The following is a 17,480-nucleotide window of genomic DNA, read 5'->3' as shown; positions in this document are numbered from 1 at the left end:
TTATCACTTGGAGGGTGCGAGTCTAGGTGGTGTAGAGGAGCAAAGGGATCTCGGAGTACAAATACACAAATCACTAAAAGTTGCAACACAGGTTAGCAAGGGCATAAAAAAAAGCAAACCAAGCATAGGGTTTATTTCTAGAGGGATAGAATTGAAAAGTAGGGAAGTTATGCTAAACCTATAGCGAACCTTGGTTAGACCACACAGAGTACTGCGTACAGTTCTGGTCGCCATATTATAAAAAGGATACAGGGGCACTGGAGAGGGTGCAGAGAAGATTTAGAAGGATGATACTAGAAATGCGAGGGTACACATATCAGGAAAGGATGAACAGGCTGGGTCTCTTTCCTCTTGAAAAAAGAAAGCTGAGGGGTGACCTAATAGAGGTTTTTAAAATTATGAAAAATTTTGATAGAGTGGATACAGTGAGAATGTTTCCACTTGTGGGGAAGAGCATAACTAGAGACCATCAATATAAGATAGTCACCAAGAAATCCAATAGGGAATTCAGAAGAAACTTCTTTACTCAAAGAGTGATGAGAATGTGGGACTCGCTACCACAGGGAGTGGTTGAAGCGAATAGTATAGATGCATTTATGGGGAGGCTAGACAAGCATATGAGGGAAAAGGGAATAGAGGGTTATGCTGATAGAGTTAGATGAGGAAAGACGGGAGGAGGCTCGAGCGGAGCATAAACTGGTTGGGCCGATTGGCCTGTTTCTGTGCTGTATATCCTATGTAATCCTATGTAATCCTATGTAATCCTTTGTAATCCAATGTATTTTAGGACAAAAGAAGAAGAAAGCCAGTCATTTCTTGCTAGGTTTTTTTCTGGCCTTGATAAATTTGACTCTCACCAAAGGGGCATGGAACAGGGGATTACAATGAGCTGCCAGCAATTCATTTACAATTGGCCCCATGAGCTGCCTATTTGGAAGCACTTCCCCATAGGGAGTGCCTGAGACAGGGTCAGGGCAGGTTAGACACGGCTCCATCATCGCAGCGAAGCCTCACAGCCTGCTCACCCCCGCCCAACAGCCCATCTATGAGAAACGCCACAGGAGATCAGTTAGTCATGATGTAATCTGCTAAGGGCCCCACGGGGCCTCACTAGGAACTGTAATGAACCCGCTCCCTAATCATTGCTCGCATCACACAGGAAGCTTAACGACAGCAGAAACAATGGGACTGTCAAGGCACGCTGAATCACAGCAAATGAGTAACGGATAAAAGGATAACATTTCAGCAGCAGCCTGTGACGCTGGCAGTAAACAAGCTTCTACTGTCAGAGTGTTGCAGGGTTACAAGCACCAGTCGACTGTTCAGCCTTGAATAAATGCCAGCCGTTCAAGCATTTGATCCAAATCAGTGAAACATGCCCATTTTGTTCAAAGCGACTGAGCAAACCATCCAGAAACAGCAAAGTCTGGACTGCTCACCCGCCACGCTGTTTGACTCCATTACCACTCAGCTCTCCGAATTATCAAACTTACGAGCAATAAGAAAAAATGAATGAATGAACTCCCATTTATATAGCACCTTTTCACAACCTCAGGACATCCCAAAGCGCTTTACAGCCAAACAGATATACATTTTTTGGAGTGTAGTCACTGTTGTAAGGTCCCACAAACAGCAATGAGATTATGAACAGATAACCTGTTTTAGTGATGTTAGTTGAGGGATAAATACTGGAGAGAACTCCCTTGCTCTTCTTTGAATAGTGTCATGTGATCTTCTGTGTACACCTGAGAGAGCAGACGGGGCCTCAGTTTAACATCTCATCTGAAAGATGGCACCTCCGACAGTGCAGCACCCCCTCAGTATTGGCACTGGCGTGTCAGCCTGGATTATGTGCTCAAGTCTCTGGAGCAGGAGTTGAACCCATGACCTTCCAACTCAGGGGTGAGAGTGCTGCCACTGAGCACGGCTGACAATCACCTACCAGCGCACGATCCTTTCGGAGATTTCCACAGCTGAGCATAATTTCACAAGCCCGAGGGACAGCTGATACTGACAGTAAACGCAGCCTCAATCTTATTCATTTCACTGCAGAAGGATGGATTTGCCTTGTTGTAAAGCATTAAAATGTTTTGTTTAACACCGTATGAACAATCACTGAGGAAAACTGCTGGAACCGATCACGATTCAGGGTTTTTCGTTCCCTGGGTCTTGTGTATATTACAATTATTAGTGTCAGTCCGGGGTGATTGTCATGATACACAAGCTAAACTGGAATATCTGCTCTAAAAAGAAAGAACGGTTCGGTCCATCGCGCGGTGCTAGTTCTTCGACTGGAGTTATCCACTATAATTCCATACCCCTGCCCTCTGCTCCACCAGTATCAAGCAGATTGTTGCTTCATCACTGTTGTGTATGTAATATGTGTGCTACTTTGAACCTATGGACAGGACTGCACTACTTGTTGGGCGTAGTGATACGCAGTACCACTCCTGGCCATAGGGGTATAAATAGTACTGTGGGTACTGATCCCCCTCAGTTCCCGCCTGTGGGCATGAAGTAAAGACCTATGTATAGTCCCTACCTCCAACCAGTAAAGACCTGTTTGAGTTATACGTTTAAGTCTTTGTGTTAATTGTTCAATACAATACACATACTTAACACTGGCGACGAGTCGGTTCGAACCCTGCGGCAGTTATTCCACAGCGGCTTCGTCCAAAGACAGGACGTTGAAGAGAGGTTCCAATCCTCAACACCCCACTGAAAACTGAAGGGCAGCAGAAATCCTGACAGCTTCCAGCGACTGGAAGCGACAGGCATTAGGACCCTGAAGCCTCCATAACCTCGTGGGTAAGCCAGAGCCCGGGAGGGAGCGAGCAAGAGCCGCCGAGCGGGTGAGCCAGAGGCCGGGAGCCGCTTCAAGCGGGAGGCGCTTAGCGGGCCAGCGATCGCACCGGTGATAAGGGCTGAGAACCGTTTCGGGCGGGCGGCGCACCAGCGATCGCACAGGAGATAAGAGCCGCAGTCGGGCTGAAAGTCAGCGACGAGAAGCGCGGGAAAGCCGCCATTTTTCGCGGGAAAACCGCTGGGGAAGAAGGCAGAAGCGGGAAAACCGCCATTTTGTGGGCGGAGGACGACGGCAAGAGCGGGAAGCCGCCATCTTTGATAACAAGTAAACAAAATAAAATCTGAGAAATTGCAAATCTACAATGCCTAAACACGGGAATATTAGCACCTTTGATAGTGACCTCGAAGATTGGGCCATATATGTTGAAAGAGTAAAAAATTATTGTAAGGCCAATAAAATTCATGACCAAGATAAAGCTCTAACATTATTAAATTTAATGGGTGCGAAGACATACGGGCAATTGAAACACCTGTTATCACCAGATGAACCGGCGGATAAGACGTTCGATGAGATTGTTACTGTCCTGAAAGATCATCTAAACCCCACGCCGCTGATGCTAGCGGAACGATTTAAATTTTACGACAGAAGGCAGCTACAGCATGAAAGCAATGCTGATTATTTGCTGGAATTGCGTAAATTAGCGAAATATTGCCAGTTTGGAACGGGACTGACAGAGGCACTTCGAGACAAATTTGTGTGTGGTTTATTTAAACAGGATACACAAAAGCAACTGCTCGAGGAGAATGAGCTGACGCTTGAGAAGGCGGTCACTATGGCAGCAGCACACGAAGCCGCAGCGAGAGGCACGGCAGTAATGCAGCTACGGTCACCGGAGCTCAGTGCACACAAATTGGGTGTGAGTTCTGGCAAATGTTATCGTTGTGGAAAGACAACGCATGATCAGAACCAGTGTTGGTTTAAAAACCAAGAATGTAGAACTTGTGGTAGGCTTGGACATATAGCTAGAGTATGCAGGTCAGGGAAGAAGACCAGCAACAAGAAGTCACCGCAAGGAAAATACGCAAAGGTACACAAGGTGACCGAACAGGAGTCCGATTCAGACGCTAGCAGTAATGAACTGGCTAGCTTAAGAGTACTCAACGCTGGTAAGGGTGCAGACCTCCAGACAATTTGGGTCACTCTTCAGATAGAAGGAGTCCAAGTAAAACTGGAATTGGACACTGGATCGGCATTGACGGTCATAAATAAGAAAGATTACGGAAAGTTATTCCAACATGTTCCCCTACAGGATACGGGGATTATATTGAAAACATACACGGGGCAAAGAGTGTACCCCATCGGGAAAATAGAGGTTGCAGTGGTCCACAAGGGCGAAGACAGTCAAATAATGGACTTATATGTGATATCTGAAGGAGGTTCTCCACTACTAGGACGGGAGTGGATTAGGAAAATGAATATGGACTGGCATTTCCTACAAACAATAACGAGTGAGAACTCGGTGAAGATAGTCGGCCCAGACTCTGGAACGGATGATGGTAAGCCCAACTCAGGTGCAAAAGACAAAGTTTCAGCACAGAATTCCACTGAGCAACAACAACATAGTTTAACTGTGGATTCTGAGTCTGGCAAGTCTACTGATGTGCCCATTTCTGAGGGACACCGGGCTCGAACTCAACTCCATTTCAAACTACAACAGCAATTAGAACAAATGCTTCGCCGTTGTGAGCAAGAGTTGAATGCAACGAAAGAGTTCTTTGATATAGAGTTGGAGAATCTGGAAAGACAACAGAAGCAGCTGATGGAGAAAATGGAGCAGGAGCACACAAAACGTCTGATGTCAGAGGAGTTAACGGTCAGCCAACTCCTGCATATGCTGAAGGACAGGACTCTGAAATGGGAAAAACTTGAACACGAACTTCAATATTCAAAGGAAAGGGGTTCGGAGCTATCAAAGGTTATTGGAAGAGCTGAGGTGGCAACACAGACTGAGATGACTGCAACAGAGCAGCCCTTGGATGCCAAAAGTACGCTGACTCACGTCAACGTAGAACAACAGACCGCTGAAACAGCTGCTCCGGTAGAGGGATTGAATAGTCCGATCAATCAATCTCCAAAAGAAGTTGAAGTAGTAAAATCTCAAATGAGGTCATTAGTAAACGACTTGCTGAAAGCCCAGAAAAAGCTGGATGAAGAGGTACGCATGAAGAAGTCTCTTCAGGAAAGATGTCTGGACTTGGAACAAAAGCTGGCTAACGCCCAGCTGGGTGTGGAGGAAATAGAAGACCCTCTCGCTGGCCTAGATCAGGACGACACCGAATATTACTATGTCCTGTCCTGCCCAACTTGTAACTTCAACTCCCACCATACAGAAATCATGGAGGAGCACTGAAAGTCTACAGAACATCGGGAGAAGGTGGCTCTACTACGGAAAAAGGAGGGAGAGAAGGAGGAACTGCGCATGCAGCTGGCAGCTGACAGTGGAGCCCAGAGAGTCTCCAAGAAGCAAAAAAGGAAAAGTCGAAACAGAAGATGACCCATCTGAACCATTATTACCTCTACCAGATCACACACGTGGTCCCTCCGAACGGAGCCAATTCAGTTCGGAAGTTCAAACTGTTAAATCCATGGAAGGACTATTGAATGAGTCACTCCAGCAACGTGAACCGACTCCACCACAGAGATTGAATCTGTGAACTGTTTTCCGCAGAGACTGAATCTGTGATCTGTTTTGACATGAAGTTATCTATGTTATTCTGTTATGTAAACCTGAAGTTATATATGTATATATGTTATTACGTTATGTTAAATGGGGAGATGACTGTAAAGCTAGGAAGGGAGGAATGTTGTGTATGTAATATGTGTGCTACTTTGAACCTATGGACAGGACTGCACTACTTGTTGGGCGTAGTGATACGCAGTACCACTCCTGGCCATAGGGGTATAAATAGTACTGTGGGTACTGATCCCCCTCAGTTCCCGCCTGTGGGCATGAAGTAAAGACCTATGTATAGTCCCTACCTCCAACCAGTAAAGACCTGTTTGAGTTATACGTTTAAGTCTTTGTGTTAATTGTTCAATACAATACACATACTTAACAATCACCATCCCAATGAAATTCTGCTAGTCTGTACCAAAGCACAGCTGAAATGAACGCACATTAAGTGATTAATGTTTATTCAGAGACACGAACCAGCGCTTAGGGGCACCAAATAAAATAGTTCTTTGAGAACACTGCCATATTGGTATTGCACAGTGCATTCAAAAACAAAATACAATTCCAGCACTATTCTTCAGAAGAGAAACCGAGGATGAGCTGGACTGATCCCACAGCAAGTCCCGACATCTGGACTGGACATCTCCAGGCTCTGGAGGGAAAAATCAGCCAGGATTGCACCTCCTTGACTGCTGTCCAGCTGGAAAGCGGCGTGGTGTGAAGGTCAAGCGATGACCAGGGTTACCCTGCGATGCCCGCCGATGCGCAAGTGAGGTGCCAACCCTCGGTATCTGGGCGCCCTCGAGTAAGGTGCTCAACCATCGTTAGCGCCTTCAGGTTGTGAAGGCAAATATCGGGGAGGGAGGGGTAAAGGGTGAAGAATAAAACCCAAAAGAAATGCCCTTGGGGAAAGTATCGGACCCAGAACTGAATCGGTCGTTGGAGGTGACGCCAGCAGACATGAGTCGAGCAGCTCACTTTTTGTTTGTCGTGTTTGAAGATTAAAATTGTGCTGTGCTGTGCTGCATTTTCATGTAGGAGTGATCTCCACGGTAACAGCAATCTCGGCAGAGGCAATCGTTTCCATGGTAACTCACACCGCATGCAAGAGAATATGAATCCCATACCTATATTGGTGCAACAGTTAACTGATGATTCTGAATTAGCTACCAGGCCTCTCCATACCTGTTGAATGCAAAATCCATCTTTCAAAATGGCCTCCTCCCGTATTCAGCTGCAGTTCCCCCTAATAAACTTCCAAATTCACAGGAGCTGGGTCAAGACCAATGTTCCCTTTAAGCTGTGCAGCCGCGTAGCGCTCTGGACGCACGTCCCCCCTCCCCCTGTGCAGCCGGTTCGCCAGCTTCTCAATGGGAAAAACTGCACATATGCTGTATTTTGAATGGGCTGCGCAGCCCCTTAAAGGGGCGGTGCACCAAAAAAAAATTAATGGGAACATTGGTCAAGGCTTCGAGAGTTCTGGGCACCACACCTTAGGAAGGATATATTGGCCTTGGAGGGAGTGCAGCGTAGATTTACCAGAATGATACCTGGACTCCAAGGATTAAATTACAAGGAGAGATTACACAAAATAGGGTTCCCCAGAATTTAGAAGGTTAAGGGATGATTTGTTCGAAGTTTTCAAGATATTAAGGGTAACCGATAGGGTAGACAGCGAGAAACTATTTCCGCTTGTTGGGGAATTCAGGACTAGGGACATAGCCTAAAAATTAGAGCCAAGCCTTTCAGGAGAGAAGTTAGGAAATACTTCTACACGCAAAGGATGGGAGAAGTTTGGAACTCTCTTCCGCAAACGGCAAGTGATTCTAGGTCAATTGTTAATTTTAAATCTGAGATTGATAGATTTTTGTTAACCAAAGGTATTAAGGGATATGGGCCAAAGGCGGGTATATGGAGTTAGGTCACAGATCAGCCATGATCTCTTTGAATGGCGGAACAAACTCGAGGGGCTCAATGGCTTACTCCTGTTCCTGTGTTCCTATGGGAGGGCCAATCTGTGTATGTACAGTTCTCACATAGGACTTGTTTCCCTAAGTGGTGCATGTGATTCTCTACCTGTTGTAGACTTTTAATTAACTAGCCTATTTAATGGTCTCCCCCGACAGGTCTTCATGGGGAAGGTCACACGCACGCATGTCTGTGTTAACAAGAGACAAAATGAGTGAAAAACAAAGATACTGCAACGCACTGTGCAGTTTTCCCACAGGAAGAGTTGGGAGGGTTAATCTCGCCACTCTAAAGTGCAACCAGAGAGCAGGTCACATGTCCCTTCCCCAGGGTATGGCCACGCACTTCGACTAGATACTCTGTATTTGGTGCAGAGACTCCAAATTTTTATGCAAAATTGGGGTCTTCAGCTTTTCTCGGATCAACTCCGGGTTTCTGATTTGGAATGCCAGAGGTGCGAGGGAACTGTTGACTTTGTAGCTGCTCCCTGCCCAGATTGACTTGCCTCTGTGGATAATACCAAACAAGCTTAAGGCAACGAATATCTGGGTCACTGCATTTTCAAGTAGCCATTGATGATAGGGATGTGCAATTACATTACAAAGTCTCATTACAGAAATCCTTCAACATTTCTCACAAATTCCACTCACTTAAGTAGCACTGGGGTAAATGTTATGATTTAATGTTCCCGATGCAGAGCATCGCGTGACGGGATTGCGTAACGGGAATTCTCGTCTGACTCGATGCTCGCGCAATTTTCCAACCCGAGAGGAAACTGCGCAGGTAGCGATTCAGTCACATTAAACTCACGCTCGAAATCCTGATCTGCGCTCCAGTACAGGCTTTGCGCTGATAATGTCTTCCGGAGAAGTGTTTGTGAGCTAAAAACAAATGGTCGCTAAATGCAAACCTTATGCTAAACCTTTATAAATCACTGGGTAGGCCCCAGCTGGAGTATTGTGGCCAATTCTGGGCACCACACTTTAGGAAGGATGTCAAGGCCTCAGAGAGGGTGTGGAGGAGATTTACCAGAACAGCACCAGGGATGAAGGACTTCAGTTACGTGGAGAGACTGGAGAAACTGAAGTTGTTCCCCTTAGAGTGGGGAAGATTAAGAGGAGATTTGATAGAGGTGTTCAAATTCATGAAGGGTTTTGATAGAATAAATAAGGAGAATCTGTTTCAAGTGGCAGAAAGTCAGTAACCAGAGGACACAGATTTAAGATAATTGGCAAAAGAACCAGAGGAGACATGAGGGGAAAAAAATTATGCAGCGAGTTGTTGTGATCTGGAATGCACTGCCTGAATGAGTAGAGGAAGCAGATTCAACAGTGACTTTCAAAAGTGAATTGGATAAATACTTGAAGGGGAAAAATGTGCAGGGCTATGGGGAAAGAGCAGGGGGAGTGGGACTAATTGTACAGCCTTTTCAAAGATCCAGTACAGGCATAATGGGGAAAATGGCCTCCCTCTGTGCTGTATCATTCTATGATATAAACCGTGTTGAAAAGCATCACTGCGTCGCCTGAGTGGGATGGCATTGTGACAAAATGGGCACGTGACTCGTCACCCTCACTCCAAACAAAAGTTTGGCAAACACTATATTCATGAATAAAATGGTGCTGAGAAGGAGAGGAGCACGGTTCCACGGTAGGTTTATGGAGCTGGACATTATTTGTTTCAGAGTAACTTCCTTCCATGCAAGCCTCAGTCATCTTGGGATAGGAGTGTCCATGCTCTTGGTCTTTATGGGCCATACACATGACATGGGGTCCTTGGGGGACATGTACAAGGGTTACATTCCCATTCCTATTAATCTGCAGATATGGCTGGTTGCCGATACTAGCAGATCACAGAATTCTGATTTGGGCTTTGTCCACTAATGAGGCAACAGCACTAAGAGCAGCTCTTTCCAAATCTCCAGGCCCAGGAAAATCAAACAGGACAAACCAGTGAGTAGGAAATACAAGCGCAAATAGGACCAAGTTGCTTGAACTTCGAGGGACTGACTGCCAAGCTTCGGGGATGCCTGATGCCCGCAGGCTGCAGTCGGGGCACACTCCCCTCCCCTGCCTCCAGTCTCAGGGGAAATAGAACCATCCTCAGTCTGGAGATTGTCTTAGCACAGAATCGAGGCTTCTTACCTTGGCCAAGTGAGAATTGATCCATTTGGTGAAAGTTCTCTTCTGTACGGCCTCCTGCTCATCTGCAAAACATTGACGGAACAAATGTGAGAAATGTGGGAGGGAATCGATAAGATTTGCACAGAAGCAAAGCAACACCTTTATGCCAGCTCTTGTCTGCAGGGTTTCAAAACAGCGGGGATTACAGAAGGCAAATCAAGGTGAAAACAGAAAGAGCTGGAACTGGAATGAGATGCACATAGCAGGTGATGGAATACTTGGAGAGAGGAAGATTGAGTGCAAACAGTTCTCCACTACAGCAAGTCTTAGGACGTGAGGGTCCCCACCAAGGTTAATCATGAGGTCCCACTACCCAGATTCCTGCGTCCATGGTTATTTTTCCCTCATACGCCATCACATATACGGGCTGATTTCTAGGTTGGCTGCCCGTTCTAGAAATCAACGGGAATGAAAATTGGGCGCTTCTCTAATGGGCAGCTGATGCACAATGCCAGGGTGGCAAGTTGAAAATCTACCCTGAAGTATCACTGGAGCTCATAAACCAGGCTGACACTCAAGTACTGTACTGAGGGGGTGCTACACTGTCCGAGGTGCCGTCTTTCGGATGAGACGTTAAACCGAGGCCCCTGCTGCCCTCTCAGGTGGACGTAAAAGATCCCATGGCACTATTTGAAGAAGAGCAGGAAAGTTCTTCCTGGTTTCCTGGCCAAGATTTATCCCTCATCCAACACCAATAATTAATTAGTCATTCATCTAATCCCATTTGTGGGATCTTGCTGTGCTGCTGTGTTTGCCTACAAAATAACAGTGATTGTACTTCAAAGGTAACTAGTGATATAAGAAGCATTTCGGGCTTCCTGAGGAGGTGATAAGGTGCTGTATGAATCCAAATTCTTTCTTTTCTATCTTCACAAAATACACACACCAGAAAGATCTTATCGTTCTCCCGTGCTATAATGGAGTAGGATTAAAATCAGAATAAAACAAAACAAAACACACAACTCAACACTGCAGCTTTTTGTTTGTGAATTTAAGCTACTGACTGGTTAGCACTGGTTACTATTTCAGAGAGTTCACACAAAGAATTCCTGCAGAGAACGTTAAAATCAGCAAACCAACTTGCACAAATTAAAGTAAAAGCTGGGAATACACAGCAGGTCGGTCAGTATCTGTAGAGGGAGAAGAGAGTCACAAAAGGTCATCAAGGGGCATGGGGAGAGAGCAGGAATATGCCATGATCATACTGAATGGTGGAGCAGGCTCGAAGGGCCGAATGGCCTACTCCTGCTTCTATTTTTCCATGTTTCTATGTTTCTATGTTAATGATTCAGGTGGAGGCCCTATTAAAACGGATCTCCAATCTGTCCTTTTCTATTCACCCGTGCTGCTGAACCTGTTGTATATTTCCGGCATTTTCTGTTTTAATCGGCAATTTTGTTTCACTACATTTTTTCACTCTAGGGATTTATAAACTACATCTGTCGTTTGCATGTGAACAGTTAACACAGTGGAAAACTAGCTACTATATCAGTGGGGGTTTTTCAATGCAGATCAAATTGTCTGTTATTACAATCAATAAAACTATTTGAAACAGCAAATCAAACATACTGTGACGGACTGGAATTTTGATACACTTCCACTGATTACAAAGGAAAACAAAAATAATAACAGAAGAGCAATGCAATTAATGCATACAATAATCTGATATGCTCCATATAACAGTCTTAGTTCTTTAGATAACGTCAACCAACCATCTGGCCAACCACTTAGGAACTAATGAACATTGGAATTGCTGGACGAGGAAAGACCAAAGTCCATCTAGTTGGCCTTCTGCCATCCTGGTAGTCATGTGATACAATGATAATGGAGTTGTTGACTAATCATAGCAATCAATCTCCATCAATTAGTCCACAACAGACCCAGACATGAGGCAAGGAAACCCCCAGTGGTGGAGAGCTTTGGGAACCTTAGGTCCAAAGTCATCTATTCCTCTCAAGCCTGCTACACTTACCACATGAACATCCAAAAAGATTTTTTTTTTCTGATTGCCAGCCTTGGCTCTGTCTTGCCTCCGAATCACAAGGTCATGGGTTCAAGCCCCACTCAAAAGAAATGAGCACATAATCCAGGCTGACACTCCAGTGCAGTACCGAGGGGGTGCTGCACTGGCGGACTTGCCGTCTTTCAGATGAAATGTTAAACCAAGGCCCCATCTGCCCCCTCAGGTGGACGTAAAAGATCACTCTTGGCACTCTTGGAACAAGAGCAATAATGTCTGGGCTAGCATTAATCCCTCAACCAATACCTAAAACAGATTATCTGGTCATTTATTTCATTGCTGTTTGTGAGAGCTTGCTGTGTGCAAATTGGCTGCCATGTTTCCCTACATTACAACAGTGACTACACTTCAAAAGAATTTCATTGGCTGTAAAGCACTTTGGGACGACCCAAAGCCGCGAAAGATGCTGTATAAATACATGTCTTTCTTTCTTTCTACGTCATGTCTCAAACAGTTCATATATTGTATCCCAAAATATTATTTTCTGAGAGAAATCTATCCAATTTGCATTTGAATGAATCGACACTATCGGCAGCCACTGTCTCTAGGGAGCTGGTTCCACAGATTGACCACTTGTTCACTGAAATATTCTTTCCACAGATCTGTTTTGCGTTTACCCCCTCTCACTTATTAAATGCTAAGGAAACAGAGAAGGTTAAAAAAAAATGTTTTAATCCAAACCGCTATGAAAGACTAATTTGCGATAAAAAGAGAAATTAGAAAAATATATTACAAGAGTTATTGGGAGCAGGAAAAAGATTTCTTTTGGATGCTCATGGTAAGCAACAAAAAAAAAGAGTAAGTCGTCACTTGATAATGAGACAGTAAGACAGCAAGAGATAAAAATAACAGGCCCGGAATTAATTTCTGTTACAGAGCAGCTCTGACTGGAAAAAGCAACATGATGTTTTCCCACAGCTAGATGGAGATTTTTACAAGTTTGTGGAGAAAATGGAGATGTTTAATATAATATAGTATTCATAATTTTAATATACATAAGTGAGGGGGACCAGATGGAACGCATTCAAGAGTACAGAAGGAAATGCGATTAGAAAGAAAGACTTGTATTTATACAGCACCTTTCACGACCACCAGACGTCCCAAAGCGCATTACAGCAATGAAGTACTTTTGAAGTGTAGTCACTGTTGTAATGTGGGAAACACGGCAGCCAATTTGCGCACAGCAAGCACCCACAAACAGCAGTGTGATAATGACCAGATAATTTGCTTTAGTGATGTTGGTTGAGGGATAAATATTGGTCAGGACACCGGGGATAACTCCCCTGCTCTTCTTTGAAAAAGTGCCATGGGATCTTTTACGTCCGCCTGAGAGAGCAGACGGGGCTTCAGTTTAATGTCTCATCCAGAAAGACAGCACCTCCAACAGTGCAGCACTCCTTTAGTACTGCCCTAGAGTGTCAGGACTAGATTTTTGCACTCAAGTCCTGGAGTGGGTACTTGAACCCACACAGCCTTCTGACTCAGGCGAGGGTGCTACCAACTGAGCCACAGCTCACACATTAGGAGTGACTGAAACATTCACACTTGCTATTGTTGCTCCTGATTATCCTGGGATTTAGAGATATATTAGCTTTCAGAAATTTAGTCAGAAAAAAAAACTTTTAATCCAGAGAATTCAAAAACATCCAACTGAAGTCAAGACAACCAGGACTGATGAAGAGGATGTTGTGCCCGACAGATTTATTGGAATTCTAAGATGATGTGGCTGTTGTGTGGCAGAGGTTAAAACAACTGGTCACTCAGAAAGCACGTGACAAGGTGCATCACAAGAGGCTTCGGGCTATTATCTTGCGATAAAGGAGGATACTGTAAAGGTGCTAAATAATAATAAATCGGCTAAATCACAGAAAGAAAGGAGCAGTGACTAATTGTAGCAGTAATATATGAACCGCAATTGCAGCGGTAATAAGTCAGAAATTGCAGCAGTAAATGCTGGGCAGTAATTGCAGTCGTAATAATTGCCAATGTATCAGTAGTAATCAGGCAACAATCGCAGTAGTAACGACAATATTGAGGAGCACCCTAGCCTTCAGCCTTGGGATGTCTGATCTTCACAATAGGGTAAGTTCACCAAAATGACCATCCTAGTGGGGGGCAGTGCTCAAGGGCAGGTCAGAGAATTGCCTCTGCTGTGAGGTAGCCCTATCCCTGACCCTTGTTCCTTTTGATCGTGGCTCTCTGTTGGGGGCATGAGATTGGTGAATTTACTCTTGGATGAAAGTATTACAAAGGTGAGATGAAGCTCCCCGGTGTGTGACTGCGTCGTACAAACCAGAAGGTCCCGTGTTTGATTTCTAATCCTGTTGATCGGCCTGACTTCAAGCCAGGCCTCAGCTGGAAGGCTGCATTCAGGGAAGGGTATCAAACAGCCAGGATTGCTGTCCATTGCCTCCTGCGTGCGGTTGTCAGGGCGCACAGGATCTGGCTTGAGGTGATGGCCCCCATGGTCAAATGACCTGCACACACTCACTTTCTAACCCTGAGCGTCAGAAATGGAGGTTGACACAACACCCGCTGGACTGTATCCCAACCAGGAGGAGGGGGAGACAGTAAAACAAGACACAAATGAAATCGGAGGGTGACTCTGCGAGCGCCTGTCGTTCATAAACCAACTCCAAGCGGCCTACTGACAGGGCGCATGGGCAGAGGGACATGCACAGGACCCCTGCCCACTCTCATCAGAGACCGTGCTGGAGTGAGCAAAGAAAGAACCAGCACATGCATGGGGTGGTGGGTTCAAGGGCAGAGCTGGGTTTGGCCGACTGCGGGGGGTGGCCAACCTCGAGCTTTGGCCGACTAGGTGGGATGAGGACCGAGCTAGGAACTTGGGAATGCCCAACCCGCCAAGCCTGATGGCCGAGCCGGGAACCTGCACAGCCTCACAGGCTGAACCCACAGACCGAAAATGGGCTTCAGAGGTTCCTGGGAGCAGAATGGAGGCGGTCCTCCAAAGCCCAGTTGGCCAACCTCAAAATGGTTGAGGGGTTATGAACCCCCTCCCTGAACTCCCCTTACTGGCTCTGCCACTGGGTGGGATTAACAACAACAACTTGCATTTATATAGCACCTTTAACATAATAAAATGTCCCAAGGCGCTTCACAGGAGCGTAATCAGACAAAATTTGACATTGAACTGCATAAGGAGATATTAGGACAGATGACCAAAAGTTTGGTCAAAGAGGTAGGTTTTAAAGGAGGAGAGAGAGGTGGAGAGGCAGAGGTTTAGGGAGGGAATTCCAGAGCTTAGGGCCTAGGCAGCTGAAGGCACAGCCACCAATGGTGGGGCGAAGGGAGTGGGGGATGCGCAAGAGGCCAGAATTGGAGGAACACAGAGATCTTGGAGGGTTATAGGGTACAGAGGTAGAGATCAATGAGGCCATGCAGCAATTTGAAAAGAATGATGAGAATTTTAAAGTCGAGGCGTTGCCAGACCAGGAGCCAATATAGGTCAGCGAGCACCGGGGTGATGGCGAATGGGAATTGGTGCGAGTTAGGATACGGGCAGCAGAGTTTTGGATGAGCTCAAGATCCATTAGAAAGAAGCCTTGTTTCTAACTGACCCATCATTTAAAACATGAGAAATACTTCGATGGTGCAGTGAAACAGTGCATCCCTGTGGGTCAGTAGCACCGTATTATTAATAGCACAAGTGAACACAGGTGACTACAAAGCACACCACGGGATGACCTTATGACCTGCTCTGTGACCCAGTAAACATGGCCAGAGATTGCCCCGAGACTGCGCTGGTACCGCAATGGGTTACTGAAAACAGGTACAACTGCAAAGGCCTTTACGCGTTTTATTAGCGTGATAGTACTGCTTCTGTTACGCTCAGGCGTGAAGCTACTACTACTATCGTGCCCTGAAGTAAAATACCACTGGTTCAGATATGCCTCCTGATTTTAGCAACTGATTCCTGTTCCACTTTGCACTTTTCCATCTGTCAGATGGAGTTGGGCTGTCGACAAGGGCTGTGTTTAAATTAAATCAAAGCAGCTTGCTGGAGCAGTGTTTAAGGGCTGAATGGAGCTGCTTCCAACACCACCGCACTCACTCCCAGTTTTGGAAGATCATTGGGAAGCACCATTAACAACCAACCCACTCCCATTTTTAGTGCACAATAATTTATTTGTATTTTACAGGACATGGATTAAAACTGTAAAAATGCCATTCTGCTGAAGCACTCACAGCACAGGCCAGCGCGCTGTGCAACACTGAATGCAGAAAGACAATCTGTGCTCAGTTACAGGGGATTCTGCCCTGTGCTCTCAATGCTCCCGCTGACAGGACACACGTTCAAATGAACAGCTCGTTTGCAAATATCAAAAGAGCCTGCCTTATTGACAACTCACCGCGGAGGTACTGAAAGAATCCGGTCACCAAGTTCAGTGATGTCACCCTCTTCCCAGAGACTCCCTTGCTGCTGGCCATTATGCGTGACGCATCGTGGAATGAACCAGTTTTCCGTGGGTCCTGCCGATCCTGAGGGAGTTTGATTCTGCTGGAATATCTTCCGCTGTTCAAAGTGCCTTGACGGGCACACAGAGTAACCCAGGGTGGGCAGCCAGAGTCTGCTGCCTCCTCCTGTGAAAGATGCGTTCCTCGTGAATCTAACCACTTGCGAATCACGCTTCCACGTCGCGGCTGCGGGTCTTCTACTGTTTACACAGTCTCGCTGCACTTTCTCCCGCAACACACCGCCAACGGAAGGTTAGATTAGCAGGCGACAGGCATTAATCCGTGATCTCCAGCTTTCAGGAGAAGGCTGCCCTTGTAACCATGACAGTTAGAGTCAAGAGCTACAGCGACCAAACACTCTGGCAGATGGGCGCTCAGCAGACGCTGTACAAACACACACACACACACACACACACACGCACACACAGCCTGAGCACGGACTGCAGAGGACTGACAATGAACTGGTTTCCTGCTGCAGCGATAGTCCTGCTCAAGCATACAGAGCATCTCAGGGAAGATTTGCAACAGAATTCACCCTTCATGTAGTTCCCCCAAGCTTCCACTGCGTGCCTCCTGTTTCAGGAATGCAGAATGGGTGCTGAATGCATTTTCACACACAAAACAAAATGATGCATCGTTTTGAGTTATTTAAAAACAAATCGAAGCCAACACTTTACATCTTTGCACAAATGCAAAGTTTTAATGAAGCTCATAAGCCAGGAATGTAAACGGGGGTCTCTGTGGCTTCACCATTGATTAGTGCTTGCAATCCACGGGCAGCTAGAACTGACAGGAATGCAAACCATCCACTTTCCCATCTGCACACAGTAAGACAATAATTTGCCAGCAATGGTGGTTAAAGGAGCAATTCATAGTCTGTGTGCATTTACGATTCAACCTCACGTTTGTGGTGTTCTTATAAAATAGGAACAGGAGGCCACCCAGCTCCTCGAGCCCGTCCTGCCATTCAATTAGGTCATGGCTGATCTGTAGTTCAACTCCATTTACCCGCCTTGGTTCCATAAACAACAAAACTTGTGATCAATTATTTAAAATTTTTGAATCAATGTGCCAGAGGTGAAAGGCCCAGGATATGTTTGCAGTGTTCCACGGAACGAATGTTAGAATTTAAATTTACAGAAATTAGGTCGGGTGAGGGGGGGTGGGGATTTTAACCCCAAAAAAGGGCAGATTTGGGTCGGTGGAATGTTAAAATGTTACAAATCTGAATCATGACCCCAAACCGCCTTCCGATCTTCGCCCACTGACCGTTCCGATCTCCCCCACAAG

The 17,480-nt window shown here is 45.8% G+C and overlaps 1 protein-coding gene across 12 annotated transcripts in view; it reads right to left on the bottom strand.

Moving 5' to 3' along the window:
* syne1b (spectrin repeat containing, nuclear envelope 1b) overlaps window positions 1-17,480 on the bottom strand; it is an 834,787-nt gene that overhangs the window by 719,695 nt on the left and 97,612 nt on the right. For all 12 annotated transcript variants that reach the window (XM_085981815.1, XM_085981811.1, XM_085981814.1 and 9 more), the window contains exon 2: window positions 9,653-9,714. In XM_085981815.1, coding sequence (XP_085837941.1) covers window positions 9,653-9,714 — 62 coding nt within the window. The remainder of the gene's footprint in view (window positions 1-9,652; window positions 9,715-17,480) is intronic.

This window comes from Somniosus microcephalus, chromosome 3 (assembly GCF_052327205.1).
Source record: "Somniosus microcephalus isolate GS21.2 chromosome 3, FLI_Smic_1.0, whole genome shotgun sequence".
Taxonomy (NCBI): domain Eukaryota; kingdom Metazoa; phylum Chordata; class Chondrichthyes; order Squaliformes; family Somniosidae; genus Somniosus; species Somniosus microcephalus.
The sequence above is the reverse complement of the archived record's forward strand: the minus strand, read 5'-3'. Positions and strand labels throughout refer to the sequence as shown.